The 23560-nt window shown below is 35.3% G+C and overlaps 4 protein-coding genes across 5 annotated transcripts; 1 reads left to right on the plus strand and 3 right to left on the minus strand.

The window, feature by feature from the left end:
- Window positions 1–926: 926 nt before the first annotated feature.
- LOC125819586 (protein BTR1-like) lies at window positions 927–7916 on the plus strand. Of its 2 annotated transcripts, none has more exons than XM_049499039.1 (8): window positions 927–1188; window positions 4663–4901; window positions 4979–5085; window positions 6308–6501; window positions 6849–6940; window positions 7147–7242; window positions 7530–7591; window positions 7804–7916. In XM_049499039.1, the coding sequence occupies exons 1-8, from the start codon at window positions 1083–1085 to the stop codon at window positions 7898–7900; spliced, it is 993 nt and encodes a 330-aa protein (XP_049354996.1). In that variant the 5' UTR covers window positions 927–1082; the 3' UTR covers window positions 7901–7916. The 2 variants fall into 2 exon arrangements, with proteins under 2 accessions (XP_049354996.1, XP_049354997.1); XM_049499040.1 differs by having other exon boundaries at window positions 939–1188; window positions 6852–6940.
- Window positions 7917–8327: 411 nt separating this feature from the next.
- Window positions 8328–9498, minus strand: LOC125819445 (glycine-rich cell wall structural protein 2-like). Its single transcript, XM_049498875.1, has 2 exons — window positions 8886–9498; window positions 8328–8389 (listed from the first exon to the last, which is right to left on the minus strand). The coding sequence occupies exons 1-2, from the start codon at window positions 9496–9498 to the stop codon at window positions 8328–8330; spliced, it is 675 nt and encodes a 224-aa protein (XP_049354832.1).
- A 3128-nt stretch (window positions 9499–12626) lies between these two features.
- LOC125819579 (NAC domain-containing protein 78-like) lies at window positions 12627–17796 on the minus strand. Its single transcript, XM_049499028.1, has 6 exons — window positions 17453–17796; window positions 15308–15585; window positions 14828–15016; window positions 13631–14113; window positions 13441–13549; window positions 12627–13312 (listed from the first exon to the last, which is right to left on the minus strand). The coding sequence occupies exons 1-6, from the start codon at window positions 17619–17621 to the stop codon at window positions 12906–12908; spliced, it is 1635 nt and encodes a 544-aa protein (XP_049354985.1). The 5' UTR covers window positions 17622–17796; the 3' UTR covers window positions 12627–12905.
- Window positions 17797–18696: 900 nt separating this feature from the next.
- On the minus strand, window positions 18697–22591 carry LOC125819583 (NAC domain containing protein 50-like). The gene is made up of 4 exons (XM_049499035.1): window positions 22123–22591; window positions 21021–21298; window positions 20746–20928; window positions 18697–19371 (listed from the first exon to the last, which is right to left on the minus strand). Exons 1-4 carry the CDS (start codon window positions 22325–22327, stop codon window positions 18862–18864), a joined length of 1176 nt encoding a protein of 391 aa, XP_049354992.1. The 5' UTR covers window positions 22328–22591; the 3' UTR covers window positions 18697–18861.
- Between the last annotated feature and the right edge of the window lie 969 nt (window positions 22592–23560).

The following is a 23560-nucleotide window of genomic DNA, read 5'->3' on the forward strand; positions in this document are numbered from 1 at the left end:
TAATAATTTTTTTTTAGTGAGAACTCACATTTAGGAGTACAATTTTATATTTTTTGATTTATTTTTAAAGTTTGATTCAGTTTTTGAGGTGTTATTTTTGTATCTATTTGTAAATGGTGTCTATTTTTTTTTCATTTGATAAAACTTTCTTGATGTTAATAATTAATTATTTTTTCCATCAAATTCAACAAGCATAAGTTGTTAAATATTCAACAAAGACTAAAAATACTATATTTTAAAAAAAAAATTGTTGACAAAAAAAACAAAACAAACAAAAAAAAACAAACAAGTTGCAAAGGGCTTATTATTGGACGGATTGGGCGGATAATTATAGTTAACATATTGATTTATTGGATATCGATTTTTAAATATATTAATCCGCTAGCTAACGTTTGGTTCGATATTGAATTAGTAATTAATAAGTGGTTATCGAACAATGTATTGGCTCAATCATTTCATGCTCCCTTTCTTTCATTTCTCACTCACCTATATACTAGTCTTCAATCAAACAAAATAATTTTTTTAGCTCTATTTAAGTTGGTAATTCTATAATTGTAAATTATAGTCTGAAACATACGAAAGTTTAAATTTCAAGAGTGCATACATTTAATCATTTACTTAAAAAATATACTTATGATAAAAAAAAACAATCATAATAATTCTTAGCAAGTTAACGATTTACCCAATAAGAAAATCGAGTAATTCGCATCCTCATCAATAAATCACTAACTATAAAAGTTTAATCCATTTACTAATTGCTAATCCAATAATTCAACATTAATAAGCCAACAAGTCAATTGTGCGATGGGCTTATCGGTTACGATTTGATTTTGAACGGAAAGAGAAAAGATCAAAATTCCATTTTTGTTATTTTATTTTTTTATATTACCACTTTCTTAGCATATTCTTCTTCCACTCTCTCTCCAGTTTCTCTTAAATCTCATCTGCTTCTTTTTCACACAGTAGATATTTCTTCATAAATCAGAGTCTTTCTTCTTCTTCTTCTTCACAAATTGCTAATGTTTTGACTCCATTTTTCATCCATAAATTCTCTCTATTTATTATACTGATTAAGTAAATTAATGGCAATGGAAGGAGCAGCTCAATCTGAGTACAATTCATCTACTGAAGGTATACAGGAACACTCTTCTTCGCCTCGCAAATCTCAATCTCCTCCTCCTTCCTCAGGTATATCTATTTTTTACACTCTATTAGCTTCGGATCTACTATTTGTTGTTTGTTTGGTGATAAATTTTATTATAATAGGACCTAAAAGTGTGACCTAGTCGATGTAATTGGGTGGATAATAGTAAGATTTTAGGTTTGAATGCAAAAGTAGTTGGTGATTTATTGACATTTATTGAAAATTAGTTGAGATGCACGAAAACTGAACAAGACACAATAACAACAACTTGGTCGGCTAGATGAATCCCTTTATTTTAAAGAGAAAAGGTGTGTCCTAATCGTTGATGAAGTGAATGTAAGTGGGTTGAGAATAATGAGGTTTTAGGTTTGAGTGCAAAAGTAGTACTCTCTCGGTCTCATATTATGTGACAACCTTTGCTTTTTAGTTCGTCTTGTAAAGAATGTCACCTTAGTATAATTAGAAACAATTTGATTTTAAAATTCCCCTTTTAGCCTTAATGAAATGATTTACAACCACACATATATGAAGGATTGTTTTAGACCTTAAATTTCGAAAGTCTTATTTTTTCCCTTAAATATTGTGCCAAGTCAAATGGTGCCACATAAGATGGAACGGAGGGAGTAGGTGATTTCTTTCCTGTTTGTTATCTCGGGTAACAAGTATCACGTGAAATTAGTCGAGATGCAAGCAAACTGAACCTCACACAACAACAACAACTAGGTTAGCTAGATGAATCCCTTTATTTTTTTAAAAAGGTTTAACCTAGTCATCGATGAAGTCGATGTAAGTAAGTTGAGAATAATGAGGTTTTAGGTTTGAATGCTAAAGTAGGAGATGATTTGTTCCCATTTGTTACCTCGGGTAACAAGTATCACGTGAAATTAGTTGAGATGTGCGCAAACAGAACCTGACACAACAATAACAACTAGGTCGGCTAGATGACTCCCTTTATTTTAAAAAAAGGTTTGACCTAGTCGTTGATGAAGTCGATGAATTGGGTCGAGAATAATGAGGTTTTAGGTTTGAATGCAAAAGTAGTAAGTGATTTGTTCCCATTTGTTACCTTTGGTAATAGGTATCATGTGAAATTAGTTGAGATGCTAGATGAATCCACTTTTAAAAAAAGAGAAATTGGTGGTGGGGATTACAAAGTGGTGAATCGAACTGTGTCACCTTATAAATTTCATGTAGCCAACCAACTGAGCTATTAAGGTGCCTCCGGCTAGATGAATCTCCACTTCTTCATTGAAGCTCATTTCATGACTTATTTTTGGGTTGCAACTGTGTGAGCTTACAATGCGAGCAAGTTACTTCAGCTTTTTCCCAAAAAAGGAACAAACTTGAAAGGTGACGGTTTATGTTAAATGAGAAAGAATTTGAAGAAATGGGTAGATGTCATATTCAATCGAAGTTAAGATAGAGGAAACACCTATTTGTGGTTGCGATTGTCTGAACTTACAATATGAGCAAGTTTATTTAGCTATTTTGGAAAAAGAAACGAACTTGAAAGAGGACTGTTTATGTTGATTAAGAAAGAAATTAGAAGCAAAATGGGTGAGGTAGCAGATTCAATCTAACCTGTATAAGTTAAGATAGAGGAAACACCTATTTTTTGGTTGCAACTTTCTGAACTTACAAAATGAGCAAGTTTATTTAGCGATTTTGGAAAAAGAAATGAACTTGAAAGATGACGGTTTATGTTGATTGAGAAAGAAATTAGAAGCAACGAGGATCAGATTTCTCAACCTCTTGTTTCTTTTTTTTTGAGATATTCAGCTGCACCATGTTCCCAATGAAAGTACGCTGAATAGTATGATTGAAGGGGTGGACTTTCGACCATTTGATCCAATAATCAACAAGCTCTCCACCCCCCTGGTGCGCAAAAAAAAAGGAGGAGAAAGATCATTTAGAAATTTAGGGAGTTAAATAAGAAAAGGGAACTGAGACTTGTATTCTCGAGTTCCTGTTTGCGAGGTGGACCCTTCAGAACGAGCTTGTATGTTTGCTATTTGTGGTCTGAAGTCTGTGCTTGCAACCAGATGCCGTGATGGTTCTTTGACTTCTGTGCTGTATGCTTGTTTGCTGTCTTGAGTCAAAAACAATTTTGGTTAGCCTAGTTATGGTAATTAACTTGACAAGCATTTCTTGGTATAATTGACTATTTTAATTTCTATTGGAAGGAAGCCTTAACTTCTATAAACTAATCATGATAAGTTTTTGGAAGGGCATAACCTCTCCCATGTCTTGAGATAAAGGATCATTTTTTTGGGTCGAGCTCGTCGCACTGAGCTTGCCTAGTGCGGGTTACCTCTTCTGTGTGGTTTGCGAGCTATTGCATAGGTGCAGGGTTTTTACCTTGTGCGCACCCAAAGGGTAGTGGCTACGGGTTTCCCTTGTAATAAAAAAAATAAAGGATCATTTTTCTTTTTATTTCATTGTCACATTTAGCCGCCAAAAAAACTGCAATCTTTGTCATATACTGCATCTCACTGAGCGTCATTGGATTTTGATTCTTATATGACACCTTTGCATTCTCACAATGTGCCACTGTTAATGTGGTTATTCTTAATTATTAACTCCCAAAGACTAATATTGATCCTCAAACACATCACCTTATGGATTGGATGGGAAGTTTTTGCTTTTGGAAATACTAAATAAAAAAGGTGCTTAATCTCGAAAGCGTATGTTGCACCTAATTGTGTAGCAGAGCTGCATCTTTCAACCATTATCAACTACATACATGTGAAAAAAAAACTATGTTCTGATATGACAATGCTTCTCCGTGATACATTTCTTGCTACTCTTCCCCCTCTTTATAAGTGGGACATAGTGTTGTTTTGCAAAAGGATGCTACAAGGAAGTCCAAGTATGTATGAAAGCTACAAGTGAATCAACCTTGTAGCTTCAATAATATCATTCACTCTCTTTTATAAGTTTGAAGGAACCATGTCAAACAGTGAATTGCCGTCATTCCTTATGGGCATTTCCAATCTTACATCCATTTGTAGCAAGAAGAAATGTCTTTAATAGACGGAGACTTTACCCATTAAAAGAATTATCTATCTGCTACATTGTTTTTCCTCGTAGTCAGGGACTTATTTATTACATAATTAGTTCTTGCATATACTTTTACATGATGCATCAAATGTTGTGTAATCCTTTTCTGGCTGACTTGATTCCCTGCATTGTGATGATAGTATTGGTTAATGGGCTGTAATGAGAGATCACCTATCTTATAAGTTTTGTACTTAACATGGGAATATATCTGTATTGCTGCTTTACGGAGGTGAGAATATGTTTTAACTTTTTTTTCTGTTACTAGGGATTATGCCTATAAAGGTGCTTGTTATCATTATTCAATTTACATTTATGATTCTGGGATCAATTTTTTTCATCTTGTTTTCAGTAATTTGTCCAAAATATTTAATTGATTGCGCCACAGCCCACAGTATCTCATTCCCTTCTTACTTCTTCACAGTGCTGATGTTTCTCCTTTGTGTTTGTTATATCTCCAGACCATGAGGAAAACAAAATATCTATCAAGTTCCTTTTATCGAATGCTGAGGCTGGTTCAATTATTGGAAAGGGCGGCTCGACAATCAGTGACTTTCAGGCTCGTTCTGGGGCAAGAATTCAGTTGTCACGCAACAACGAATTTTTCCCTGGTACCATGGATAGGATTGTAATGGTATCTGGGTCGATTGATGATGTACTCAAGGCAGTTGATCTTATTCTTAATAAGCTACTGGATGAGGTAATATCATGTCTAAAATCCCATTCTGTGTACTGTTATTGACAGATGCCTTGAAAAAACTGTCTTTTCCAATTCAGAGTTATGTTGAAGATGGTGGTGATGTTGGCCCGCGATCAAAAGTTAGACTAGTTGTGCCCAACAGCTCTTGTGGTGGAATTATCGGGAAGGGAGGATCTGTGATAAAGTATGAATCTTTCCTCATTATATGTCCTAAAAGCCCCCCCCCCCCCATCCCCCAAAATACACTGCTCCTGAAAATGCATGCAGGTTTCATTGTATCATTACTCATTTAAGATAACTAGCTCTTCTTCCAAGCAAAGTATTGCTGATTCTAAGATACCTGGTTTTGGTACTGATCATGTTAACTAGTTTCTGTGATGTGATCAATCAGAATTTGCTGTTTTATAGAGTATGGAATGACACAGTCTTGTGCTGGAATGAGTTAGCTGACTTTGCCTTTTCCATTTTTCATTTTTAAGTTTCTGACTGGAAGTTCGATCAACTGCATGAGCTTTGCATCCTAGTTTATTACCGCTTTAAATCAAATTGTGTATGCCATTAGACTGGGTTCCTTGTCCCATTTGAATATTTGAACTCATTCACTTTTAAACTTAGTCTTCATGGTTGAACTCTCTGGGTTAATGCGTTGGTACCCCATCCCACATCAGGATGTTGTCAATGTGTAACATGTGAGTCTGGTGGGAATAAATGCTTAGAGTTGTTTGTTATTTTATTGTGCTTATGGGTTTATTGTTCAGGGAGGTTCCTATTTACCACAGATATTCAAAACCTAGGTCATCAAGGGTCCACAAGAAAAGTTAGGATAATAACCATACAGTTCATCTGCAAATTGAGGGAATACAGTGATATCAAAGGTGATGAGCAACAAGAAGTGCTGAAATTATTGGAGCGTCAAGAGCAAACACAAATAAAGCATGAGTTTTATGTACAGGAAAGGGAAAGATAAAAATCTATATGTAGTTCAAGAATGATAGCTATAAACCATAATATAGACAGAAAAATTGAAAAAATTAGAGTATGGTAAAAAAGGTGAAATATATATTGTTTAGTGTCCCTCTATTCAAGGAAAAAACAGAGTAATAAGGTTTGTACCTTGGTGCTTTTGTCCTGCAATGAAGCAATACTTGTGCGACTGAAAATGCACATCATATTTTGCTCTAGCTTTAGGGATTAAGTGCATCTCAAACGCCTCTTTGACAACACTGACTATCATATAATGGAGTTGTAAATTGCAACTATTGTGTGAAAGTTCATTTTGAACTTCATCTGCAACCAAAATCATATAAAGGAAACACATTTTACTAAATTTCCAAATACAATTTAAAATGCAGAACAAAAATGGTCGACAAAATCATCAGATTAACATAGATAGTTTTCTTTTACAGGTCATTTATTGAAGACTCTCGGGCTGGCATAAAAATATTACCTCAGGATGAGAACTTTCCAGGACTGCATGATAGGATAGTAATAGTGATTGGAACTCTAGGGGAGCAGATGCGGGCTATTGAATTGATTCTATATAAGTTGGCTGAAGACACTCATTATGTACAGAACATGAATGCTCCATTTCCTTATGCAGGTATTATTCAAATTTAATTAATTTGTAATACTTACATTTAAGTAATAGATCGGGAGGAATATGATCTGCTCTGTCTTAATCATTTTCTGTGCTTGTGCAATTCTTTTGGTATTGATTCATACAGGACCTGAGGTTACATGAATGGATGAGTGGAGGGAATTCATTACTTGTTTCTTGTCTGTCATACTTTCTACAACATTTATGACCATATCTTTAGTAATGTTCTCCAAGCTATTAGGTGTTATATTTAGGAGATCATCGTAGTAGTTGATTCTGCCATCTTAAAGTTGTTTTTTAACGTCATATTCTGATTCCTAGTTCTACTTCTACTGCTTCCTATTTCTTAGCAGCTTATCTTGGAATGAACTATGGACCACCGAATGGAATTGGAGGGAGATATCCAAATAACAGATATCAGAACAAGATGGAGCCTAATTCTGTGAGGACATCATGTTTTTGCCCCTTGTGCTTGTGACTGGATTTCAACTCCGTTTTGTTTGAATTCAACTTATTCTTTGTATTGGCTTTGAAGCTGATAATGGCATGCTCTTATCATGTTCCTAAATAAGATTATGCCTTCTTCTTTAGAACTGACAGATTTTGTTATCAGTTTTTTGACCTGCGCCTACTTTGGTGGTTTTGCAGGAAGATGGGAACAATTCTGTCACTATTGGTGTTGCTGATGAGCGTATTGGTTTGGTGCTTGGCCGGAATGGAAGGAGTGTAATGGAGATAAGTCAGGTTAGTAAAGAAGTTGCAATCTTTTCCCTGCTTGTATATGTTCTAAGGGGTCATTTGGTTTAGAAACAAGTTATGCAAGGATTGCAATACATGGATTAGTAGTGCAGAGATCATTTTTCATCGGACATTTGGTTCTTTATACTGAAAAGAGGATATATAGGATTAGCTATTCAAGATTCAAAATACAAACCAAACACGCAATACAGAATACAAAACTGTATACCATGATTATTTCATCTTATAACTCAAACCAAATGAGTCCAATTAAGTATCTTCTGTCTTTCCAGGTAAGTGGAGCTAGAATAAAGATATCAGATAGGGGTGATTTCATGTCCGGCACTTCTGACAGGTAAGCTTTCCTGGATTTCTTTGTTCCATTTGTCTTGAGGATTTGTGAAGTATATCGTTACATTGCTCAGACTCTTCAAAAATATTACCGGATGCGTGTCTAATCCTTCAAAAGTAGTCATTTTTGGAGGATCTTACACAGGGTGGGGCAGCAATTTGAAAAGTCCGAGCAACATAAGACTATAAAGATAAATAATTTCTGGACTTTTACAGGAAAGTGACTATTACCGGATCTCAAAGAGCTATCAGCATAGCCGAGTCTATGATATCTAAGAAAGTAGCAACAGTTACTGAGAGGTGGGTGACCTGATGGATTTCGATTTCTTAATTTTTCATTTATGATTTTCGTAACGTATCATCTGAAATTTCATATTAATGTGTTGATTATGGAATTATTTTCACATTTCTGTAGTTGATGAGTTTGTGAAATCACTGATCCCATATTGGCCAGAAGAGGAGAAGTTTCAAGTAAAGTCTTTGATCATTTGAACCAGAAATTTGAGGCAATAGAACTATATTCCAATTGATTCAATTGACTGAATATATGCTCATTTTATACAGTTGTAATTTTTAAGTAGGTAAAACATTAAATTGAAAATTGTGATTTTTATTGGATATTGACATTATTTTTGTTCCTTTATCATGTCTTGTAGAATATAAATGGTCATTTTCATCAATATCAGCAACAATATATATGAGTCAAAAAAATGTTAGAACAAAAACGATCTTTCTAAAGTTTAAAGGGCAGCATATCGATGATCAATCAGCTGCGAAGCGATGAGCCCTTTAACAGTGAAGGCTAAAGAAAAGATTGAATCATTCATGCATCCGTTTGGCTCCATGCGGAGTATAGCTCACATCCAAACATCTGATTGAGAAATGGGACATGCCCTTATGGAAGTCAAGTAGTTCGTGACTGACTAGCCAATGCTTCTATGTGTACGTTAGTTAGTCGGAGTAAATAATATGAAATTAAAAGTTAAGAGAGGTTAAAGGAAAATTATGGTATAAAACATGCAAAAATAATATATTACATGCAAATATAATATTATAAAATTAAACATGAAAAATTCATTACATGCATCCATGCAAAGTTTCAGAAACCACATAAATAAGGTGAGTTATTTATTTCACAAACTTCCTAATTTGCATAAGCAAATCATCTAATATACTTCAAGGTTCATCCCCTCCATATCCTCCATTTCCTCCTCCATACCCTGATCCATAGCCGGAGCCACTACCATATCCTGAACCATTGCCGCCACCTCCACCACCTCCTCCTCCACCACCGCCACCACCACCACCACCACCACCACCGCCGCCACTTCCACCACCACTTCCATAACCAGAACCACTTCCACTTCCATAACCAGAACCATTTCCTGAGCCACCTCCACCCCCACCACCTTGGCCACCACCGCCACCACCACCACCGCCACTTCCACCACCACTTCCATAACCAGAACCACTTCCACTTCCATAACCAGAACCATTTCCTGAGCCACCTCCACCCCCACCACCTTGGCCACCACCGCCACCACCACCACCGCCCCTACCTATTCCTCCACCTGATCCATACCCTGACCCTGATCCTGAGCCATATCCAGAGCCACTACCTCTTCCTGAATTCCCCCCACCGCCGCCTCCACCACCACCACCACCACCTCCACCTCCACCACCACCTCCGCTACTCCCAAACACATCATTACCCTCACCATACCCATAGCCTTCCCCAGAGCCATACCCTGAACCATAACCTGACCCCACCCCCAATGCTGACCCTCCACCACCACCTCCCCCTCCACCTCCACCGCCACCTCCTCTACCATAAAATCTTGCACCAAAAGCAAGATCCACAAAGAGCAATGCCAATAATATTGCAACTCCAATAAGTTTGGAATGCACCATTATATTAACTCCAAACTTCCAAAATGCAAGACTTATATTATATATATATAAAGTACAATAGTACTAAACAAGCTGTACTTGTGTTTATGAAAATATTTGTAAGGAAAGTGTCACTTGCCAAGAAAATAAATACTTATGATTGTGAATGACATAGAGTAAGGTTAGTGTTGCTATTTATAGGCACTCAAAATCCAACTTTTATAAGTTGCATGGTTTTCTAGTAGCCTCTTAAAGAGTAATATTTTAACGGAAGAGGAAATTAAATATGAACATGTTGATTGGAGTTAGTGGTGTTGGTAGTGTATGTGGCAATATTTTATGATAAAGTATATAAAAACTTATCATGATGAGGTTGTAAGTGGTGGCCCTTCATCTAGCTTCATGCAAAATTATATCGAGGGTTTAAGTTACATATAATTTCAACGAGATTTTAAGTTTATAAGTTTTGAATTCTATGATAGAATAACGAGTAAGTTCATGACAAATACTTTATATGCTATTGATTCTGTCAAATCTGTAACTTGTGGTGAAACTATACTTCTGATCAGTTAGATTTTCTTCATACAATATCGATAAATTTTAACATGTGCATATCATGATAAGTTGATTAGTATTTTTATCAATCGATTAATGTTTATCAAGAAATGTATCTATAATGATGTCTAAATAGACGACCTAATTATGTAAATATTTTTTACATGGTTGGTGCATAATATTTAAAACTCATATTTATTTATATTTATATTTTTTTTTATATATATTATAGATACAGTTTGCTCCTACTTTATATTTTAGGCTTGATGAATTTCCACTCTGTCATTTTATGTTCTCACTTGACTACAAATTTGAGTGACTTCCATATGTGTTAGGTGTACATATTCCATCATCTAGTATAGTTTACTTAAGAAATATTTTCCTTCGAGTTTTATATAATGATAATATAAAAATTATATGTATTTTTTATTGTGGATTTTGATTGACTAAATGTGTAATATTTTATGATGATTTTTACCATACAATAATAAATCTGAATGTTTTCACCTAAGCAACGTTATATTAGTATCTGAGAATTTGAGATGAGTTTAAATGAGAAATAATATAAATATAGTAAGGTTTCATATGTAACAAATACCAAATAATTTGGAATAAAGATCTATTGTTATAATTATCGATATAATAGCATAGGCCCCATTTGGGGGGGAGCGCTTCCTATTAAGGATTTTTTTATAACCAGGTTCAAATCCGAGATTCCTAATTAAGAGAGGTGTAACCTTATCAGTTGCACCACGTCTTGTCAACGGTGACAAGAAAGGATTACTAGAAGGTCTTCAACATATGTTGCCTTTTGATTGGATATAGGCATAATAGACATGCAATTTATAGGAACTCCTAAGGCACCAATGAAGACCACCAATTAAAATAGTCCACTAACTCACCTATTCTTTGTTTGTCATTCGGTGTTTGATATTTATATTAGAACTTCAACTAATATAAATTTACACCATGTAATTTATTAAAAGGCAATATATCTTACCAATATTTTTCTATACATAAAAATTTAAACTTGAGATCTTTAATAAAAGTTAAAGGAATCCTATTCATCTTACCATAACCCTTAATTTATAGCAACTATCAAGATCAATAAGTTTTAATTGTTGTTTTAGCTTATATGTGGTAGACTATTAACCCTTGTGATAAATAGTGCTTCAATGGGCCAATATGAAAAGGAAAGGAATATATATTCTAAATTTGATTGAATACCAAGAAAGCGACAAAGTCAGAATTTTTAATAAGAGAATCCAAAATGTAAAAAAATAAACACATGACTAAATCAATATACATATGTTTTTTTTTTAAAAAAAAATTATCCACAGTATAATTTTTCGATAAAGGAGTATCAGTTAACTATATATGTAGCCATTTGGTTGGACATAGACTTAGAAATGCAATTTTTTTGACAACTCCAAAGAACCAATGAAGACCACAAATTAAAATAGGCACTAAGTCACCTACACTCTTAAATTCCTTTTCATCAAAATATGTATATAGTGGGGAGTGGAGGAAAAAATGGAAGTTTCTTCTCTTTATCTTTGAATGACAAATGTCATGTTTTTCTTTGCTTTGCTTTGGTGGCCATATGCATAGAACACACTTTGCTTTCACTTTGAAAACTCAAACTTTGCTTTCTCTTATAAACTCAATCATAACACATTTGACACAAAATTCAACTATCCAAGTCTTTGTAGTGCTCTTTCCCTTTTTATTTACTTTAAAATACAAACATGATGTTGGAATTATCTTACGCGTAGTAAGATAAAAATAGAACTTTAGATGGAAAGATTTAAAAAGAAACTATAGTGTCAAAAGTATTCAACTATCCAAGTCTTTGTAGTGCTCTTTCCCTTTTTATTTACTTTAAAATACAAATATGATGTTGGAATCATCTTACGCGTAGTAAGATAAAAATAGAACTTTAGATGGAAAGATTTAAAAAGAAACTATAGTGTCAAAGGTTGAACGTGTGCACTTAATGTTACTCTTATCTTATTTTTATATATTTTTCTTCTTTTTTCCTTTTGATATTGACTTGATAAATCATATATTACTATAAGTCATTAGTAATATTAAAAAATCCATTATGAATCTTCAGCATATTAATGTCCAACAAAAGGGGCAATTTGGAATAAGTGCTAAGTGAAATTAGTTGGTCAAATTGGAAACTCTGATTAAGTAAACTTTCTTAGTGCTCAATTTGGAATTCAAATTGTGTCTCTAATTCATTGCACTAAAAGATCAGCACTACAAGTAAATCAAGATTTGATAAGATAGATAAAATGAAGATAATATAAAGTCTTCGCCCATCCTTTAAAACCTTGTGAACAATTGAACAACACAGGTAAATTTCATTTATCCTGAAATCACATGTGAACGATTTGTACAAATTACGACCACCCTTGTAACTTATCAACAATTTAGCTTAGTGAAATCTGAAGAGGGTAGTGCGTATGCATCCTTGCCCCTACCTTGTGAATGTAGAGAGGTTGTTTCAATAAAACATAATAACAAGTAACAACATGAGACAGAAACAACATGAAAACTAATAAGATCAGCCAAAAAGACAATGGCACTACATAAAATCATCACAGTACTTAATTGTTGTGTAAAATGAGTTTTGCAGCTTCCAAGCTGCACTGTGATGCATCACTGAATTTTAAAATTTGTTCAGGAGTCAGAAACTGCATCAACTCACTTGAATGTCTAAACACTAAAATATTCCTGGTATAGGTTGTGTATCATATATAATAATGTTCACTTCAGCCAGAGATCAAGATAACCTGCCATGACTTTCAAAAGTAAAAACTAGTTTTGAGCCCCTTCTTTATTGAGCTCTCTAGATTCTTGAGGCATTACGTGGCACGAATTAAGGTCCCAACTTTGAAGGTTGTGGAAAGAATGAGGACCCAAAGGAACAGATAATAGAACCAGCACCAGGATGCTGTTGAAATTGTCTTCCCAGGAAGAAAACTAACTGCTGATTCCAAGTGAGCGGAGCTATCACCATGCTGTGATAAGCCTAAAGATAGGATAACGTTGTAATTCCCATGCTTACCCACCAACTCGTCCATCCCATTGCCACTCATAGTCATGTTTGTTATTTGAATAAAACCAGTGACGTGGATTGAACTGGATGCTTCTGAGGAAGAATTCATACGGAGAGCTGCACTTTTTGAAGGGAACTCTGAAGCAAATGCAGGTGGAGCAGGTATACCGCCCAACATGCAGCTTGCCTGCTTCATAAATGGATACTTATAATCTGCACCATCGAAAAATATGTTAATTAAGTTAAAAAATGTTATCTTAAGAAACAGAATTGTTGGTTTAACTGAAATTCGTGTTGAGCAAATCTTCAGCATAGAGTCCGAAAAGAACCCTTATCACTACCTGATCCAAATTTAGATGGTTCCAGTTTTGAGGATGATGCAACATTCTTCTTTTGATCCTCCGGCTCTTCACTTGGTGCAATTGGTTGGTCATTTACCTCGCCAATGTTCTGTCATGAAAGTAATTAGCTAAGATTCAAGAAGACCAGAACATGACAAGTACAAGAAGTGGAGTCGGTAAGTAACGTTACCTTCTCCTCCGGAGATGCTAAGTCAGACACATGATCATCACCTTCGGTCATCATTGGTGGATTGAAACCCATACTTTGGAAGTTATCGTCTGCATCAAAGAATGTAAGGTAATCCTCAAGCATGTCAAAACCTGACGTATCAACCTCAATGGGTCTTGAAAGATCACTAGCTTCAAGGAATGCTCCATCACTGAATTGAAGGTTATCAGTTGCAGTTACAACTGGTTCATCAAGCAAGTAATCCACATCTTCAGTGTTCATACTATTGCTTGGTTCACTCATGAATTCATGCTTGACAGGATTTGTATCTGCATTGATCTGTTGAATCGCAGGATCAAATGATTCCTGCTCATCCGGTTGCTGAAGCCAGTTCTGTGCTTCTTCAAAGGAGTTACTTATTTCCCCACTGTTGCTAGCATTTCCCTCGCTATAGCAGTTCAAAGGAAGTGGAGCACCATCCACAGGTGAGTCAGCCCCAAGAATCTGATGCAAGAGAAACATGCACCAAAATGAGAAGATACATCTCACCTCTATCCAAAATAGATAGCAAATTTATCTAAATATAAACAGGAAACGGGCTGCTAGCCTTGTTTTCTTTTATTTTGAGGTAGAGACAGGATGGCTCAAGATATAGAATCCAAAAGCTTCATCAACTCAGACTATGCAGAATTGATAATGAGAAATATCCATTGTTACTCAGGTTGGTGTCAAAGACACCATAATAGAGTAACTTCTAGGATGAATCACTATTTCCTATCAACATCCACATTTCATGGACATAAACCAAATCCCTAAGCAGATGTATAAGATGATTTTCAATAAGTGACTAATGATTAGCCCTCTTTTAAAATCAGATTGGCATATACTAACAGCTGTCCCTGCAAAACCTTTATTCACTGAGTTTTGAACCATGTGTCACTTGTCTCTTGGGAATTTCTCGGTTAAAAAAAGAAAAACCAGGCATCACGATGTTGCCGAGACACAGAAACAGAGGAAAGTTAACACTTCTTGCATTTTATTACATTTAAATGCTACATTTCTTGTTAGGCTGTGTGTGTATATGTGGTTCTGGGGGGGGGGGGGGGGGGGGCAGAAAGAGGAGGGGGGTATTGGGGCAAGCAAAAAGAACCAGACTTTAGATGACCAAGGCATAACACGAATAGAGAAAAGTAAAATGTACATCATAAATGGATATACCTGCTCAAGGTCATGTCCATCTAGATAGATATCATCTCCAAATTCAACTTCTTCAGCAGCCTCCTCCTTGGGAACAATTTCTAACTCATCATCTTCCCATTCCTCCTCAACAAAAGGTGCCCCATACTTTTCCCCATTCTTCGGCCCTGCACCACTCTTCTGGAAGACTCTACATAACACAAGTGCATCCTTTCCACCAAAAAAGAGGAGAAGAAAATAAGTTAACGGGAAGAAATACTTCTCAACATATAAAATAGCAAAAAGCCAAAAACAGTCAGCATCATCCGGCTCAAGAAAAGAAATAGAAGGGTGGAGGGTGGGGGGGGATTATCTCCTTCTAGCTTCCTGAGAAATAGTCATACACTATTTATCTTCAATCTCTCCTTTTCCCTGCAGCACCAGGTTTAGGAGAGGGGTTGAGAGACACAAGAAGCCATTGCATTGAACAAGCACAACCTACATGTGTTCATATGATCTCACCTGAACAATTCCAGCTTTTTCCAACTCCTCATCAATTAGTTTGTACTCATGCATGACCCAATTAGTCCTCTCACCTTTTGGGGCCCGACCACTATGAAAAACTAGAGTCTTCTTCATACCGACAACCTTAGACTTATGATGGACAGCCCTGTCCTTGCCAGTTGTCTTCCAGTAGCCTCGTTCTGTCGCCCGATTGGTTTTTGCTCCATTACCATGCTTCCTATCAAGCACGCTGAAAAAGTACCATTCCAAATCTCTTGTTTTCAACCTTGACATACCTAAGACACAGATAAAATTATGCTAAGCTTAACCAATCAAAAGAACTTCTTATACCAAGCTTACTCTATAGGACTCATGACTATGTAAACACCTATTCAGTAAAAGCATAATCAGATGCTTTAATAAGCAAAACCAAATGGGCTGCCAGATTGTGATTTATAACTCCGACAGAGGAAACTAAGATAGGAAAGCTATTCTCTAACATGCCAAATCACAAAAGAGGGACATGAACAAATTCTTTAAGGATAACATGTCATAAAAAGAAAAATGATAGTAAAGATGAGAATGTACTGTAGATGCTCAACTAAGCAGATCAATCAGTATTTTCTAACAGACAGACCTAAAATACCTAAGCTCAATCTTAGTCCTTAGGTCATAATCCCTGCTCACACTGTGCACATTGTTTTTGATAACCATGGTGTCCGAACTAGCTTGCACGCACCTAGACTGATTCCAAGGGGTACATGCTACCTAGTAGCGGGTAACTCTGTCCACCAAGGCTTGAATAGATGGGAAGAGACCACCCACTGGTTCTCAAGACACTTCATTGACCACAAAGCAACACCTTGCATGTTGTTCCCATTGTACACATTATGCATAACAAATCAATATAGACACATAAATGTAAGTACTGCTGACAAAATATACGCATACACATGACTCAAACACTCTGAACAAAATCTTGAACCACAAGCCAATATCCTACTTACAATTGAACATTAGAAAATTGGAGTAAGAAGCAGACTAAGTCATCAAAATCTGGAAAACCAAATGAAATCAAAACCTACTTCGTCAGCAGAAGCAAATAAGACGAGGCAGAACAAGTTGGCAATACCCCAGTTCAAAAATGCCTATCATATTTATGAACTGATTGTATTAACTGGCAGAGCAAACTGGCAGTTCTGTATTAGTCGACACATGAAACTGAGTGGAGAACTATATACCTTCAGGCTATTAACTTTAAGAGCAAGAGAGAAAAACTACCAAAAAACTCCAGGCCAGAACAAATTGGCAATACCCCGTTCAAAAATGCCTATCATATTTATGAACTGATAGTATTAACTGGCAGAACAAATTGGCAGTTATCTATTAGTTGACACATGAAGCTGAGTGAAGAACTATATACCTTCAAGCCATTAACTTTTAGAGCAAGAGAGAATAACTACCAAAAAACTCCGATAGATATCTTGTTCAATTAGCTGGAAATTTATCAATCAATAACAACAGCTCAATTGCAACTTGGTCGAGTTTGCCTATATAAATCCTCCATATCCACTCCGGTGCTCCATATTCATATCCTTTCTCCCTTTAATCCTGGTTTGATTACTTCCTTTGTGCCGACGGTCTAACAAAAACAACCTCTCTACCTTGTAAGTTGTGTGTGCATCCTATCCTACCCTCCCCAGACTCACAATGTGGAATTACACTGGGCATGCTACTTTCTTTGAGCTGAGTGTCTATCAAAAACAGCCCCTCTACCTTGTAAGTTCTGCCCAGACCTCACTTGTATAATTGGGATTACACAAGCATATTGATGTGGTTATTGTTGCACCCGTCCCCTATTCGAAGTTTCTTAAATTTACTACTGTCTTTTTACTAAAATGTCAACCTACCACAACCCTTCTCAGACTTAAAACCAGCTATACAAAACTCAACCAAAACTCACACAATAGTCAAACATACACACCAAACGAATTCACTACATTAGGTTCCATAGATCTAACAAACTACAGCCTAATTCACCCCAAAAATCACATAAAAAACCTTACTTTGCACCAATTACCCAAAGATTCGACAGAAAATCAAAAAGGGTCTAACCCAGAAGTTAAAACGAAGGTTCTAGAAAGAAGAAAAAAAAGGTCTTACCCGGAAGATCCCATGGTTCAACTTTGTAAATATCGATCTCAGAAATAGCATCAAATCTCAAAGGTTTACCAATAATCTTCCGCCGGAGATAGTACCTGACCAACTCCTCATCCGTCGGATGAAATCTGAACCCCGGCGCCATCAATTTCGCCGACCCTTTTGATTCCATCAGTCAAAGATAACAAAAATGAACAATTTTGAACCAAATTTTGTGACAAAAGTAAAAATTGAACAAGAAATTCTTCAGTATAACAGCTGAAAGTTGATACAGCAATGAAAAATTCAGAATTTTGGTAAGATTTAAGGGTTAGAGAGAGAAGATGAAGAGGTGTTGTAATTGGAAAAGGTTGGTAAAGAAGAATTTATATGACTTTATATATATTATTGCGACGTAAAATAATTAAAGCTTTGACACGTTATAGTGAATTTCACCTTTAAAATATCATATTGAATAAACTGCGTAACTAAGCAAACATAGCTACTATAAATATATCGAAAGAAAAAAAAAGAACTTTCTAGAAAGTAGAGCTTGTCTCTCCTATTCGAATTGGACCAATATCTTTGAAGAAATTTCGAGCAAGGTAGATTTACGGAAGATCATGATAAAATGATAAGTACTTTTTCATGTCATCAATCAAAAAAGTCTCGAGTTCATTGTCAGAGTATGAAGTTACTTTTGATAGAAGACGTTTTCCCCAAGTGGAACTTTTCAGCGAGAATACAAATTATATGTGTATGATGTGACAATTAGGTACATCAATCTTCTTTCTTGTTTTTATCAAACTATTATCTAATACCCTCTCCGTCTCACATTAGATAGACACATTCTATTTTATATAATGTCTAAGAAATTATTAATAGATTGATTAACTTTACTATTTTGCCAACTGATTAGCCTTTTGAAAAACAAAATTCTAATATCTCCAAAGACCATATTAATTATAGGGGTAAAATGAGAAAATTTAAATTAATGCTATCTAATATGGGACGAAGGGAGTATATCTCGAAGTATTGGTTGACAAAATTACCACATATTCATGCAAATAGCAAGTAGTCGAGGTACACGACGATCTGATCATGACGCTTATGTTGCTTGGACTTTTCAAAAGTAATGCAACACTAATGTTGCATGTTGCATCCTCAGATGATGCACTTGCACTATTTTATATTTTCGAAGAATCCGAACAACATAACCTGACACTATTGCTATTAAACAACAATATCATTCAGATCAGAGACAAGACTCCAAGTTAAAACTAATGCAACAGAAAAAAATTCTGCAGATACCTAAAAGGTACATATGATCCAGGTTACAACAAGAACTACAGAAATGTCTCAAACATCTCTTTACTATCTTGCTCTTCCTGAAGATAGTACAAACCTAAACCGCATCGAAACGCTGTTATTGTCTAACCACCTCGAACAAGTTTTCTCATGTCTTCGTTCTCTTTGGTCAAGAGATCAATCCGCGATTGAAGAACGTTGATCATGGCTTGAGCTCTCATCACTTCAATCTTCAGCGTCTCCCTCTCCATGGAGACATTTAGTATCTCCGTCTCTAAATTGCTAATGAACTTCAGGTAGCCTGGAGGGACGGATTTTTCAAGGTTGGAGGAATCAAATGTGAGGGGATTAGAAGGTTGGGTTTCCTTGGGCTCAAAGGACTCTAACAAGGGGAATCCTAAGAGAGATAGGGGGTAATCTTTTGTCGTCATCATATTCACCGGATCTTGACTAGTAATAGTTGAATCTTCAGAACCATTTGCACGGCTAGAGCTCGGAACATCATGCTTCAATTTCTTAGTTTGGCTTAAAGAGAGAAGTTCAGGTTCTTCTGATCTCTCCCTCTTGCAAGCAAATGGAAGACTTTGAAGTTCAATCACGTTCTCACTATCACAAGCAATCTTGGGCGGAGCATCCTGTTATCAAGACGTCACAGTCAGCGGCAAGCAAAACAAATCTCATACTGGAAAAGTTAAGCATACACTAAGGTTTATCGAATAAGGAATGCACAGAATTATACGGGGTAGATAAACCTCAAGTTATTGAATGTCAGATGCTAATGGAAGTGAGTTATGCTTCTTAAAGAATAACGAAGAATCCCCCGAAACTAAAAGAAAGAAAAGGGCATGATGAAGATATGTATAAACTTCTTTTGACTAGCAAAATACTCTCAAGGGAACGCGAAGTCCCCCAAAAAACAAAGTAAAATATTGTGAGAGCGCTAAAGAATGATCAGATACATTGCTCAAGCGTAGATACGTTCCATATTCCAGGTGAGAATTCGACAAGATTGAAATCCAGAATATAATAATCAGTAAGTCTAGAGGAGCTCTCGGTCATCATATACTAGTTCAAGTTAGATTACCATTTATTTCTTATATCATGAACAACAATATCACCAAAGAAAAATATTTTTCTCTGATCATCCCACCTACAAATCCTAGAATCTCACCCAACGAACTGATGTCTAGGACATCTGGAGATTCACCTTTATAAAACACAGGAACAAACTATAGTTATGAGATTTGAATTTCATATCTAGGAGTAGGTGATGGTTATGATGATGAAGCAGTTATTGACGAAGACATACATGACATGATGCAGTTTCTCAACAGGAATCTAGTGATATCTCAAAGTGAACTTGGGCATCGAGATGGACATAGGTGGAACAAGATGCTAAACTGTTAAGTACACTAGCTAACCAAATATTCCAATAATAAATACTTACTGAAGTAGAGAAATACAAGGACAAAGAAGAGAAATGGAGAAGTAGCAAAATTTTGCAATTTCGAGCATTAAATCTACAATTAACGACATTGACATTCATACTTTCCTTATTCTGGTTTGCTAGTTTGATTCCTTGCTTATTTTAATATCAACGATAAAACAAGATGCTAAACCGTTATCTACAACTAACAGAACAGCAAGAAGGTTGAACATCAAGGAGACAAAAGACTGTCACAAGATAGCAAAAAGTTTACAATTAAGAAAAGAAGAGGAACGACAAAATAGCAAAAAGTTTGCAATTAAGAAATGAAGAGTAACGACAAAATAACAAAAAGATTGCAATTAAGGAAAGAAGAGCAACGACAAAATAGCAAAAAGTTTGTGTTTCAGAGCATTATATCTACACCGACAACGTTGACATTCATACTTCCCTATTCTGGTTTGTCCATCACTCCATCTGATCCTTTCTTTTACCAGTAGTAAAAGCCATTGCATTAAGTGCAATGATTTAACAATCTAAGAGAGGTCACGTTAAAAGGAAACAACGGCAACAAAACAGATACCTGGTCAAGATCGTTGCTCTCAACTCGTGCGTCAACACCATTCACTGCATCATCCTCTGTCTCTCCTCCAGGAAGCACGGCTGAATCATCATCCCATTCCTCCTCGATAAATGGTGCATATCTGTCACCAGTTGGTGGTCCCAGACCGCTTTTTTGGAAGATTCTACATAGAACAAAGGAATCCTACATCCTCGCAAACCAACAAAAAGGGAATCTTTTATGATTTGATACTCAATATAAAAAGTAGCAAAGTTAATAAAAGCGCTAGTTCGCACCTGCACGATTCCAGCCTTTTCCAACTCTTTGTCCGCAAGCCTGTACTCATGCATTACCCAATTAGTTCTCTTGCCATCGGGAGCTCGACCACTATGGAAAACGAGTGTCTTCTTCATCCCAATGGCCTGAGACTTATGGCTGATATGACGATCTTTCCCAGTAGCTTTCCAATAGCCTTGACCAGTAGCTCGGTTAAGTCGAGATCCATTACAATACTTCTTATCCACAGGGCTGAAAAAATACCACTCCATATCTCTGCTCTTTACCGATGAATATTCTGCACCACATCAATCAATATGTCATTCATGAAGAAATTAATGAATGACTAGTCATTCACGGGTTCATAACACGAAAAATTAATCATTAGCTCGAAAAATATACTAACAAAGGAATGACTAGTACAACAACCCAACAACAAGAGATGCTATTCTTATAGAAAAGCAGCATTGCAATTTCAATAAACCTAATAAATTGTCAAAATACACTAACAACTTCCTAGTACATTTTGTTGTGTCCATTCCAACAACAACACCGACACCAATTACACGCCTCAGTCCCAAACAAGTTGGGGTCAGCTATATGAATCCTCACTTCTTCATTTAAGCCCATTTTCACATCGCATTCCAATTCAACTAATTTATTCTTAGCTATACTAAGATCAATAATTTAATCGTAAATTGTGCTTGTCCATACAAAAGCTTGAGCAAAACAAAGAGGCACTTCAGTATATGTCTACACTCTCCTCCTCCGATTTTCTTTATAATCAAATACTAAAGATTCAATCTCTCTTGTTTTTTTGAACAAGTAAATACTAAAAATTCAATCTTTCTTGTGTTTTTGGACATGTAAATACCAAAAATTCAATCTTTACTGTTTTTTTTTTACAAGTAAATACTAAAAATTCAATCTTTTTTGTGTTTTTGGACAAGAAAATACTAAAAATTCAATCTTTATCATAAATCAACCTTTTACAATCAAAACAAATTATCTCTAGCATCTAAAACCTCCTAAATCCAATCCCCCATCCCACCCCAAATAAACTAATCAAAACCAAACAAAAAAACAACAAAATAAATAAACAAAAAGGAGATTGAATTGAACCTGCAAGGTCACAAGGTTCAGATTTGTATACATCAATTTCAGTAACAGCTTGAAATCTGAATGGCTTCCCACACACTTTTCGCCGTAGATAGTACCTAACTAATTCCTCATCCGTCGGATGGAACCTGAATCCCGGTGCTAAAGACGTTGGTGCCGCTGCTGAAGCAGCGACCGTCACAGCCCCTTTCGATCCTTCTTGTTCCATTTCTCAACCAAATAAAAAAAACTAGAAACACCCAGAAAGCCAAGAATGTAAATTTAACTTTTTTGAGGATACCCAATTAAGAAAAATACATCCAAAGAATGGAACATAAAGATAAAGGGTATCATAGATATGAGAATTGAGAAGATTAGAAGTGAAGTAAAGTGAAAATGGTGAAGGCTTGCTTAACACGGAAATCGAAAATCCAAGGAAGATTAGCCATTTATAGGGACAAAGGATTTTTTGTGTATTACAATAGATGCCTTATTTTTTTCTTTCAAAACAAATGAACATATTTATTTTAGAGAGAAAAAAAAATAAAATAAAATTTATTGATCGGATTAATTTAGATTCGTGAATATGACGGTGAAATGTAAGTGGAAAGGAGGGAGTTTAACTTTTGTTTAGTCACTCAATATTTGAAGTTTATTGATTGGATAGTCAGACTAATTGAATTTTGTATCGGATGGTGATAAAATTAGGTGGGAGGAAAGAGGTTCAACTTTTGATTTGGTTATTCAATAGTTTATTGATCGGATTAATTTAGATTTTCATAGGACGGAAGAGAATTTATTGATTAGGTAAAATTTTTCCTATTATAAAGAAAATCTCAAGTCTACATACATTTAAGGTAATTAAGTAATTTTTTTTGACTATAAGTAACTATAGAATATTGGAAAATATCCTACCTATTAAGTTTTATAATGTCATATAACAAAATAAGAATAAATATATCATTTTTCTTCTATCTTATTTTGTGTATGTTATTGTTATCGTATAGTAAATGAAAATTAATTCACTTCATTATATCACAATCATTACTCATAAGACAAATTATTTTGTCAAATAAACCAACCCTACATTTTTTGTAGAAAAAAACCCTTTAAAGTTAGATTTTTTTTTGTTCTTATTGCGACTGAAAATGACATTTGCAAGAAAAATATTAAAATATATATTTATGTGAATTTTGAGCTTTTAGTCCTCTGAATATCAACAAAATTTAATTTTGATGCTGGTAATGTTTAGCTAAGAACATTTAATCTTCAAAATAATTTAGAAAATGCACTTTGATCTCTTTGCTTCTAAATATTCATAAATTTAATTATTCAATGCGTTTTATTGAGTTTGTACTACTCCATATTTGAAATTCAAAAATAGTCTAAATGTAAAATATTTTATACATAAAAGGTCAAAATATACAGTTTAATTATTTTAAGGTTAAAACATCTGTTTTCA

The sequence above is a fragment of the Solanum verrucosum genome, unplaced genomic scaffold (genome assembly GCF_900185275.1).
Source record: "Solanum verrucosum unplaced genomic scaffold, falcon-dt-bn FXZP01000255.1, whole genome shotgun sequence".
Taxonomy (NCBI): Eukaryota; Viridiplantae; Streptophyta; class Magnoliopsida; order Solanales; family Solanaceae; genus Solanum; species Solanum verrucosum.

Excerpts from the sequence above, each read along its gene's own strand:
- LOC125819586 (XM_049499039.1), top strand. The coding sequence starts at position 1,083 with ATGGCAATGGAAGGAGCAGCTCAATCTGAGTACAATTCATCTACTGAA. Across the intron at positions 7,243-7,529 it reads GTGTAATGGAGATAAGTCAG|GTAAGTGGAGCTAGAATAAA; the intron begins GTTAGTAAAGAA and ends CTGTCTTTCCAG. Across the intron at positions 7,592-7,803 it reads ATGTCCGGCACTTCTGACAG|GAAAGTGACTATTACCGGAT; the intron begins GTAAGCTTTCCT and ends GGACTTTTACAG.
- LOC125819445 (XM_049498875.1), bottom strand. The coding sequence starts at position 9,498 with ATGGTGCATTCCAAACTTATTGGAGTTGCAATATTATTGGCATTGCTC. Across the intron at positions 8,390-8,885 it reads TGGTGGTGGTGGTGGTGGTG|CCTTCACTGTTAAAGGGCTC; the intron begins GTGGCGGTGGTG and ends TCTTTTCTTTAG.
- LOC125819579 (XM_049499028.1), bottom strand. The coding sequence starts at position 17,621 with ATGGAATCAAAAGGGTCGGCGAAATTGATGGCGCCGGGGTTCAGATTT. Across the intron at positions 15,586-17,452 it reads TGAACCATGGGATCTTCCGG|GTATGTCAAGGTTGAAAACA; the intron begins GTAAGACCTTTT and ends TCTGTGTCTTAG. Across the intron at positions 14,114-14,827 it reads ATGGACATGACCTTGAGCAG|ATTCTTGGGGCTGACTCACC; the intron begins GTATATCCATTT and ends CTCTTGCATCAG.
- LOC125819583 (XM_049499035.1), bottom strand. The coding sequence starts at position 22,327 with ATGGAACAAGAAGGATCGAAAGGGGCTGTGACGGTCGCTGCTTCAGCA. Across the intron at positions 21,299-22,122 it reads TGAACCTTGTGACCTTGCAG|AATATTCATCGGTAAAGAGC; the intron begins GTTCAATTCAAT and ends GATGTGGTGCAG. Across the intron at positions 20,929-21,020 it reads AAAAGGCTGGAATCGTGCAG|GATTCCTTTGTTCTATGTAG; the intron begins GTGCGAACTAGC and ends GCGAGGATGTAG.